This window comes from Epargyreus clarus, unplaced genomic scaffold (assembly GCF_041222505.1).
Source record: "Epargyreus clarus isolate Ecla_fem2 unplaced genomic scaffold, WU_Ecla_fem_2.2 ptg000026l, whole genome shotgun sequence".
Lineage (NCBI taxonomy): Eukaryota > Metazoa > Arthropoda > Insecta > Lepidoptera > Hesperiidae > Epargyreus > Epargyreus clarus.
The window spans coordinates 112,381-123,576 of NW_027332233.1; the positions used below are offsets into that span (position 1 = coordinate 112,381).

The 11,196-nt window shown below is 36.1% G+C and overlaps 1 protein-coding gene and 1 long non-coding RNA gene across 2 annotated transcripts; one reads left to right on the forward strand and one right to left on the reverse strand.

Moving 5' to 3' along the window:
- Positions 1 to 483: 483 nt before the first annotated feature.
- On the forward strand, positions 484 to 5,872 carry LOC140753602 (uncharacterized). The gene is made up of 2 exons (XR_012103590.1): positions 484 to 551; positions 5,649 to 5,872. It is a non-coding gene; the product is annotated as an uncharacterized LOC140753602 (long non-coding RNA).
- Positions 5,873 to 8,364: 2,492 nt separating this feature from the next.
- Positions 8,365 to 9,819, reverse strand: LOC140753015 (zinc finger BED domain-containing protein 4-like). Its single transcript, XM_073087365.1, has one exon. It carries the CDS (start codon positions 9,817 to 9,819, stop codon positions 8,365 to 8,367), a length of 1,455 nt encoding a protein of 484 aa, XP_072943466.1.
- Between the last annotated feature and the right edge of the window lie 1,377 nt (positions 9,820 to 11,196).

The window sequence follows — 11,196 nt, forward strand, 5'->3', positions numbered from 1 at the left end:
GATTATTAAATTGACATACGTTATTTTGTTTTTACTTATATTCATGAGTAGTTAAGCGTTGTTACCATAATTATTAATAATAATGTTTAATATTACGGAATAACTTCACGGATAAACTTTACGGCGTACGGCTTACGGCTTTAAAGCGTATTTATATAAAAAAGTAAATACGGTGCAGTTTACTTCGGAATTGGGGGCCTTGGATCGCCATTGTGAATAAGGTAATATTGATTATTTAATTTCTTATTTAATTAGTTAAAGTCGAAGTAATGTTAAGGTTATCAGACTTTAAGCATTTAATGTCTGTAAAGAAGAAGGGGCGTTTTCTTGTGAGTATACCATCGCGGCTGGTGACCGGTTCCTCCTCAGCGCTGACCCGGAAACCGCGCGTGCGCAGGTGCACCGGCGCCGATATGGAAGCTTGTTCGCGACCGACTCTCCTGAGCACTACGTAAGTACAGGACGCCCAATCAGTATACTTACTCATAAGCACTTGAACAGCAAGCATCCAATCGAATGAACTAAGTGACGATTAATCGAGGTCGCTTAAGGTAAGCTTTGCTTTACTTATTTTTTTGGCGTTTTTCACCAATAGGTGTATATTTATTTAATTATTTAAGGAATACAGTTATGGCGTAGGTACCTGTAACACATTTCTCAAACCAAGTACAGTGCTTTTGCGACTTGTAAATGTGACTGTGTTAAAATTAACAAAATATTTTTACTTGTTAGGTTAGGTTATATACCTACATAGGTTACGTTATCATAAATAAAAAATATCACTGGACACACATAAAAAATACGCGACGAATAGATAATTCCCCTTTAGGAACCTGGTTAAAAATACGCAACAATGTAAATATAATTTACCTTGAAAATACTTTTGATATATTAGTATTAACGTAATTAGTTTTAAGCAATTTAATTTACTAAAAGAATTAAAATTTCAAGACAAATTATAAACGTATAATAATTATGTATAAAAAATCTATAACATTTTCGTTATAAAGCAGGTGGACGTCAAAATCGTGCAAGAAAATCTTGGACTATGTTATGTCCACACATTAATGTGATATAATTATGACGATGATCATTAAATCTTCTCGATAAATATACAATGTGGAAAATAAAAGAATATGAAACGCAACAAGTTCATTAGAAATATCATCACGTGTGCGCTATCGAAGGTTGTGTTCACACGCGGCGGTCGACAGCTCTACACGCGTTGTAATTACTCGCTACATGTGTCCGGCGCTTTCGTTCCTATGCATAGTGTTGTGCATTGGGAATTGCAAAGAGTACGTAGTATTATAGATTGTTTGCTACTAATATCTTCGAATTTGTCACATCCGGACTATAACGATTCAGAAATAATTGATGTGATCAAGTTGAGGTGAGGTGTTAATAGCCTGATGACGGCCCTGATTCGATAGGCCTTTTTTCTTGGAATCAATTTACTAATTAAAATTGACTGAATATAAATAAATAACAAAAAAATATTTATAATAATAAAACAAAGCTAATTTTATATATAATTATGCACTATTTTTCTGGTACATGGTAGTGTAGTACCTAAATACCTACATAGTTAATTAACTGCAAAAATCAATATTACCTACATCGTATTTCGTTGGTTCGTTGGAACAACGTGGGCTACCGTTTTTCGTTCAATTAGCCGATAGCATCCTGTTGGGATTACGGATCGGGCGCGGTGCGCGGGCGCAGGTTATCGGGACGAATATTAATCGATCTAAACGATTGCGAACCGCCCGCTCCGACGCCGCTCAACCGTCTTATACTTTTATTTATGACACACTAAATTAAAATAAAAGTCAAAATATGAAGCTAAAATAACCAGTTATTGGAGGATTTGTTATATTCCATACTATCATTAATTTTGTTAAGTATTTGGTACGCAAGATAAGGAGTATTAATTTGATTTGTCTCAATTTGGCATTCCTATCTATTGGGGGCAGTAGTTCTCGAACCAAATATAATTTAATCTTATCGATTGTGTGTTGTACAGTCGATACGTCAAGTGCAAAATAATACAGTTTAGCTTAGTCATTAGTGCATTGTATTATTTTTTGATCAAATCAAAATTATTGTGCATTTCTAATATGAAATGGCTTTTGTACTAAGCAAACGTACTAAATTTGTGATTTGATTAGGAGATTATTTATTTATATAATAAATATCAGGAGTCCAATGTAGATTCAGTGAGCGCGTGAGGTTATCGGGATGAATATGAATCGATCTAAACGATCGGGCGTCCGTACTACACGCTTATTTATTTCCTCGTAAATCACAATTACTGTCGCTTCCAAATGTAAAGCCAAAAAAGAGATTTTGTGCTTTATGATGATAAATTTTCTCTGTGAGATGATTGATTTTCATTGCGCACTTTGCACATCAGGGTATTCAGATATCAGATGCATAAGTGGGCTAAAATTTTGGTTACGTTTCTTACAATAAAGTGTATCTAAAATGTGGTATTCAAGTTTTTAATAAGATACATTCTCGGAAAATATGGTGTGTAAAGGTAGAATTCGAAAAAGCAGCAAATTCATAATTATTATGTCGATATTATCATAATTGTTCATGTCAGTGTCTATAAAAAGTTTTAGAGGATGTAAATAAATATAATATGTTTATTGTGTGTGAGTTCATAAACGTGTGAAATGTTTGCGTAACCTTGGACTTGGCAGGAATGCCGCCGCGGGTAAACAACATACCGATGGACATGCCAACATTGTGAAATATTATTTTTCTTCATCTCAGCGCGAACATTAAGTATTAATATTATAATTATTAAGATAGTAAAAGTATTTTCGGACTATTCGATTTGATAGTTTATCAACACACCTATGTGTCATTGTTTGCCTGTTATCATAAGACATAAGACATTTTCTTACTAGCAAGCTTACAATACATCAGAAGCTAGTTAACTATACATTCTCATATTTCAATTTTTGGTAGACGATATTTGGATATATTTATTAAATAAAAATAAATAAATAAAGCTTTTATTGATTCCTTATTTTTTACTAAACATGTCATCTTAGTCCATTTAGATGTAAAAAAAAAACAAATATTAATTTAATATACTTTATTTCATTTAAAACCTAATTAATTATAATATTTATTAATAATTATGATATTAGTATTTTTAATCTATGTCTATGAATACATTTATTTACTTATTTGAATTATAATATAGGTCTTAAGGCCCGCCTAGGGCGATAAAAGCCTCCTCCATTCGTTGTCATTCTACTCTATCCCTAGCGAGTCTGCTCCAAGTTATTTTTCTTCTTACGTTTTTATTTAGATAGATTGATTACCTATTAGTTAATACACCTGTTTAACGCATAGAGGGAGTTTAAATTTTTCTTCGGTCAAATTACAGTGGATTTTGGAAATAGGCGTGTATGAAATAGAAAATCTTTTATGGAATTAGGGAATAATTAATTGGCGAATGAATAAACTTTGTGTTTTAAGAACTAAAGTTGCAGTAAGTACCGTCATATTATTACATTGTTTATATCATGAGACACAAGTAGGTAAATTAGGCAAACATATCTGGGTTATTATCGGAATCGGTAAAAGTACAAACAATATCAATTGCATTGAAGGCTTACACAACATTTAGTTAGTAATTTTTCACTGAACCCATTGTTCTGTGAGATTAGGCATTATCTTGATACGCGTGGCTCCCGCGCTACGCGGCGCCGCGCCCGCCCGCGCCCGCCCGCGCCCTGCGCCGCTGATTTATTGTCTCGTGCGGTTGTACCAACTACCAGCGCTAGCCACAGTAGCCACCTGTCCCCGCTTTACATGTTGTGCTTTATATTTTGTTGCAATAGAAATTAATTAGCACTTTATTATATTGCGATGGACAACTTGCAGCCTAAGAGTACTAGAAAAGGGCGTGTAAAGTCTGCCAATTCGCACTTGTTCAGAACGCTTGAATATAGTCTAATCTAGGCCCCTCTCACTCAGACCCGTACTCAGTTAGGAGACCCGTACTCAGGTGACAACGTTGTTTTTGTAGTGCACTGTGCACAACATGTTCTTATTAAAACGATATATTCTTATTTAAATTAAGCGAACACTGCCACAGTGACTGACTAACAAAGTACAACTTAAACCTTAAAATTCTGGGAAACGCATTCCCTTCAATTCAATTTATGCCCTGAACTGACCTAACCGAATTAATAAATAATAATAATACAAATTATAAAATTTTGAACCGAGTTTATTTTTAAGGACTTCTAAAAAGGAGATTCTGTATTTGATAGGTACTTGTTTTAGTATCTATATATAGAGATTGATTATAATGATTATCCGATTAAGATAATTTAAACGGTATTTTGTTGGGCTGCACCATATTTCTTATGACATCAATTTAACGGTTATCATTATATTTTAATTTGTAATGTATGATCGTTTATCCGTCACAACGGCGGCATGTGACACTCTATCTTACAAATGACACAGAGTCTGCTACAGATATTAATTGATTTCGGCGTTTTATTTTGTAAGATAAGCGGTCTGTAGCGGCTATTTCACCTTAAGCGCATTTTACAAAGTTTTTATATAATCGTTGTTTAGCAACTTGTAAAGATATAAATGTATATCTTTTAAAGTTTAAAAACATAGTGCACGAATAATCTCCGAATAAACGGATGTGACAGACGGGAGGATCTAAATATAGTTTGATTACCAACTGAATCTCAAAAATGTTAACAATTCGTAGTTTTTTGATATCAGTTTTTTTTAATTTAAAATGAAGTAGCAAAGGACAATGTAGTACAAATGATGGTAAGTGGTCGCTGTGGCTCATGAACATGTGCAACCAACTTCATATAAGTATAAGAGGAAAGGGTTACCGATCATAGACCTCATAAACGTCGCCACTCTCCAGGATTGTACTGGTCACCATAAATCAAGGTAACCTCAATAGCACATTAATTTCTACAGACAGCTGTGAGTACATAGTAATAAGTAGTATTGAAATAGTCGCAAGTGGTGCCGGCAGCGATGCCTGCCGTGGCCTATCAGTCGTTTCATTACCTTAATTATGGGTGGCGGGCGCCGAGCTGACCGCCTCGGGCCATTTTGTGACACGTTTTGTTAAATACTTACCTTAGTATCGACTAGTCCCATAATGTCGACACTAGTTTGTCATCTACATGCATCTATATGCAGATTATATTATCATCGTCGACCTCGACTGCTTTGATAGCAGTGATGGTATAAAGATCACCTTTCCATGCCAGCTTGAGATCCAGAAATTCTAAATAAAGTTCTTGAAGTTACGTAAGCAGTGGCACATGTAGCACCGTGTTCTGTAGTGGAACTGTAAATGATTAAATGTGTTACGATTTTACTATCTATTATTAAGACCATTAACTTTGTAATGTACTCAAAACCTGTATTGTATCAACGAGGAGTGGCATAAATAGAAGTAGAGCTGTTGTAAGAGTTTTGCTTAAAATGGATGTTCGGTCTTACCTGTTGTTTTATCAGGCTTTTCTGTACTCATCGTTAAGACTTGCGACACCTTTGCGTCCAGTTTAATATAAGCTTTGTTTATAGTTTTGTTCAATTTTCCTGAGTCATTATATTAAGTGATATTATGTCCCCAGCGGCAGACTTTACCCTGATTTATAAGCTGCTTCAAGACCGCAGCTACCGCCGGCTACCGCGCCGCCGCGGGCGCTTCGAAAACATTCCGACATCCGACGACAACCATGGAAAATGAAACTGCTATGAAACTATGAACTGCTAGAATTTCCGCCAGTTACCCTCAAAATATTAAAGTATTCTCTGTTTAATGAAATATACAATTTCTAAGTATGTTATTTTCGTGTGCTCTCTGTTATTTTTGTGGGCTCTTGCTTAGAACGCAATTATAAGTAGGTACTATTAAAACATCATTAGGATAGGTTACAGTCCACGATGGTGAGCAAGTTCGGGTTAAAATCTTGTTATAGCAATACAAGCTAAGAGGTGCTTAGACTTGGAACCTCGAAACTACAATCAAAATCATGTAGTCGTATGGGCAAGTATAGGCCACTTACCCTATTCGGACATACGGGTATACTACGGAAAACATGTCAATGGGTTTGTGTCAGCAGGACTGTAAAATATCGACTAATAAACTAAGTACTTATATAGGGCAATGTACAGATGTTTTCAGATATTGTGTGATGCATCCTAAAGTAACTTGCCTTACTTGAGTATTCAAACTTGATACGAATTATGGACTCTACTCTGATCGCTGTTCAGATAAGATCTCTTTTCGCTGTCCAACCTTAATCATATCCTACATAAGTATATTTTACATAATTCTTTACTTGGCTTTATTTTATGTCTTTACGCAGGAATCCTACATATTATTAGGGTTACAGGTAGTCTGTTACTCTCTTTGCAAAGGTATCTGTTCTTTTGCAAAGGTAAAAACGAGTTTTTCGTATATTTTCATTACATGAAAATAAGACAATTGTTAGTACCTAAGTAGCAGACATATCTAAATCTAAACAGACCTAGTATATTTTTGGTACCTGTATGATGTTTTGTTTAAAGGTGATAGAACACTTTATCCTACGATTGCTGAGGTGTTACGGCCAAACTTATCTATCTGCCTAATAATAGTAGCTGTGGTCTGGATACCAATGAGTGAGTGAGTGGCTAGTGACTTAACATCAGGTACTCTATTTGCTCGTTTACTGTTGCCAATACATAAAAAATTAAGCCTAAGAAAATAACTTCACAAAAAATCAATATGTATGTAGAAAAATCTTATGCACATACTCGTAGGTTCGCAGTTAAGCTTTGTCAGCGAGTGTCCGCTCACTCCGCAACACTTTTATTTCAGTAATGACTTTACATCAGCTTTACATCCTACTGAGCCGTTTGTATGCACGTCGATGGTCGCATGTCTCTATTAAATTCTCGGTGCACGCCGACGGCCCCATCGTGTTTGCGTTTTAAATGACCTGCCGTGCATCTCCATGTCTGAGAACACATCGTAATCGAGTTTATAGACATACGAAGCTTGCAGATTTTATTCTTAGGCGCTCTGAGATGAGGTATAAAGAATACAATTTGAAAATTTGGAAACGATACCATCTAGCTTTCAGGACACTTAATAATGTACTGTAAATATTTTAGAATGCTTTTAATATAAAGATATAAAATTGCGAAAAACGAATTTTTGTAATTAGTTCAGTATTTTCAACATATAAAGTTGTTAATAATTCATTACCTGTTAACGCCAGCACAGCAGCGCAGCTAATCTGGTAAAAAACTGTTAGTGGGTTCACACCCAAGTGATAAAATCACACCACCGCGCTCACCGTGCACATTCCGACACGTGCTCAGTTTTCACTCTTAACTGGAACACATTATAATGGATTCAGACTACTAGGTTTAATGATAAAACAGGTTTGCATATATTAATCTTATTTATTCAACTATAAATAGCTATAGTTAACGTACAAAAGAATAAAATTAATACAATTCAAAATATTGTGTAACTACTGTGAATTACCAGGGATCCATAATAATATAAAGTAGAGATGCAACGGATATCCGGTTGCTATCCGGTATCCGGCCTATCCGGCCATTATTTTACTATCCGGCCGAATACCGGATAGTTACACACTATCCGGCCGGATACCGAATAGTGATTCTGTTTGGTATTTAACTTTGAAAAATGGTTAGTATACAAGAAAACAACAACAAATTATCAATATTTGTTTATTACCTTTAACGTACAATTTAAACTTATCAAAAAGCCTCATTTAAAATAGTTAAGATTGTTAAGGAATCCTATGATCAGCATTAGTTGGATACTACAACCAATCGTAGCGTAGCGTATGTTAATTCTTAATCAAATAAAATAAGTGTTACCAAATAAATAAAAAGAGAGTTTAATATTCATAATTAACTAACGGCAAATTGTGGTGAATAAAAACGAGATTCTCTGCATTTTTGGGTAACAGACGATTCCTCCTATTTTCATAAACAAGTCCTGCCTCTGAAAAAAGTCTTTCGCTATAAACACTGCTACATGGTGAGGACAGATATATTTGGGCAAATTTTATCAATATTGGGAATTGATTGGCGTTTGCTGCCCACCATTCATAATGGTCACTCTGTCGATCAACTCGGACCATTTTTAAGTAAAAGTCAAGCTCGTTGGCTATAGCACTATTTGTCGTATCTTCGGTTTGACTATTATCTTGAGCGACTTCGTTAAAGCAACCCCGAAATGTTTCATGAACAACAGTTGCGCCATTGCCTGCCCTTCTTTTCATTGGAGGCGAATCACTTTCACTACTATTTGAATCCTCTTCGCTACATTTTTAGGCCCTCCAGAAGCAGCTTTTGTCTAGCTTTTTCTGTTTGTATTATCCCAAAAAAACTGGTTTTGAATCTGGGATCCAATAAAGTAGCCAGGAAATATTTTGGATCTTCATCAAGATGTTGAAAACGTTGCTCTATTTCAGTTTTCAGAGACATCAATACATGCAACAAATTCGGCACTTTCCGCGCAGTTTCTTCTTTTTGAAGGTACCTCATGAATGTAGCCACGTGTGGTATGACTTTGGAAATGCATGACAAACCTGAGCTGGTAATTTTCGTTATTTCCTCGAAAGGTTTAAGAAGGCTGATACATTGCTCCATTAAATTCCACTGATGAGGAGTCAAGTTACTAAGTTTATCGTGGTCGGCAATATATAAAGAAACAGCCCGTTTCTGTTCTAATAAACGCTCCTGTAAATAGTAGGTGGAGTTCCAACGTGTACTGACATCTTGCACCAACTGATGTTCCGGTAAATTCAGCTCCTTTTGAATGGCCTTCAGTTTTTCTTGCGCTAGTCCTGAGTGATTGAAATGGGTTACAATACGCCTAGAAGCAGCTAACATCTCCATTAAATCAGGCTGACATTTAAGTGATTCAGTGATGACTCTTTGGAGCGAGTGATTAAAGCAGCGAGCAGAATCATATTCAGCCACCCGAACTCCTTTTACCATATTAGCCCCACTATCGTGCACAACAATGTGTATTTTATTCAGAGGAATGTTCCAGCGCGCGGCAATAACGTGCAGTTCGTTCGCTATATTCTCCCCGGTATGAGACCCTGAAAAGGGTTTGATTGCCAATACGCCATGTTCCAGTTTGAAATCAGGAGATATCCAGTGGGCTGTAAAACTTAAAAAGCTTTCATTATTGTGGTCGCAAGTCCATATATCTGACGTAACAGACACCACGGCAGCTTTTGAAATATTTTCCATATTTTTTTTATTGATTCGGTCATAAATGTCGGGTATTAATGTACGACTGGGGATCTTGTACCGAGGAACTGCTTTATGCATAAGCCTGTTGAAATCAACTCTGTCCACCATTGATAGTGGTTCATTATCTAACGCAATCATTTCACCAATTAAATAATGATATTCCTTAGATTTTGAGTCATTGATACCCCAATACTGTTTTCTTTCTACTGTCTCTGCCAAAGTTAATTGTTTATGTGAAGCCGACTGAGCGGGAGCGCTCGTACTTGCAAATGAACTCGTAGAAGGAAAAGTTCTGCTTCCGCCGCATGAAGTTGAAGATGGACCACCGTAAATTTCGGAGAATTTGTCGGGATGCTTGCTTTGCAAATGGTTTTTCATAGAGGAAGTCCCTGCCTTCTTCCCTTCGCCACCACGAGATAATTTTAATTTGCAAATTAAACACACTACGTACTTTGCATCGTCTTTTTCTATTTCAAAATAGTTCCACAACGGAGATCGTTTATTTGCCATTATTTTAAACAAATAAAATAAACACAGAATGAAGTACGAGTTCACAATTACGTATATACACTACTATACACATTAAACACAAAAAAAAACTTATCTATTCAGCAAAATAGGCGGGAGCACGTGTACTGCATACGAAATAGTTCCGTACACTGAACTAATAAAACTCGTTTCTTGCCTCGGTCCGCGCGAACGTAACAGGTTGAAACCTGCACGAAGCGCCCGCCGCCGAACTAAACTGTAGGTATCGTTTGGCCGGCCGAATATTCGGCGGCCGGATACCGGATATTCGGCCGGTGACCAGGCCGAATATCCGGTATCCGGTATCCGGCCAAACAACTATCCGTTGCATCTCTAATATAAAGTAAATGAACATCTAAGCAGTGACAGGCTAGTGGTTTTGAAAAGACCGGTCTCCAAATTTCTCTCAATAGTGTAGGGTAACAGTGTGAGGAAACCTCGTATAGATAGCAAAATTCCTTAGTTCTTGTTAAAGTTAACGATTCTCCGTTAAATTCCGTGTTAATTCAGAGATACTACAAACTTCACGGGTTTCTACGCTGATTTCATAAAATATGATAATTAAACGTAGTGTTTTCTTTGAACTTTTTTTATATTTATACCTAACGATAAGGCAGATAGGCTAAATACGAGTAGTGGAAAGCAGTCACCATCGCCTACGGACTATGGAACACTTTTATGTACCAAATAATTCACATTATATATTACACGAAATAAATAAATTACGAAGTGTTTCGAATACAAAAACCACTTTGAAAAATACTATAATAAGTAGAATATTGTGTGCTCATGTCATTGATCATGAAGGTAAGGTCTGAATTCATACAGATAGGGCCCAGCCGCTCGCAGGGCGCTGCCGCGGCCTGTTCGCTTGGTTTTATATTGTCTTATATGTTCCAACCTAACCTAACCAATTCAATTAGAAAAACCTAATCTATCTTAATACTAAAGTTGCCTCTCTATATTTCCAGTCGCTCACTTAGTAATGTAGTCGCACAAGTTATTAAAACAGTATGTCATTATCAGTCGCTAAGTTATTTTTTATTCGACATTATTATAATGTATACTATTATGAAATTCATAAAAACCACACAAATTATATTTGTTTACCAATTTAAGACTCTCTTTATTTATTGTACGACTGATAATTATAATTCCAATAATAACAACTTAGTGGTCTCCCATGGCGTTGCCTCCGGGTTTTGATACAAAGCAACGTATCACGCACTCCCAACTGTCCTAATGTAACTTGTTGTGTAGAACTTGTCGGAAGGGATTGTTAGCTTGTTTGTATGTTTCTATTGAAATGACTGGTTGTTCTGGAGCCTGCGTGGGCCTGTGCCGCTCCGCTTGAGCCTT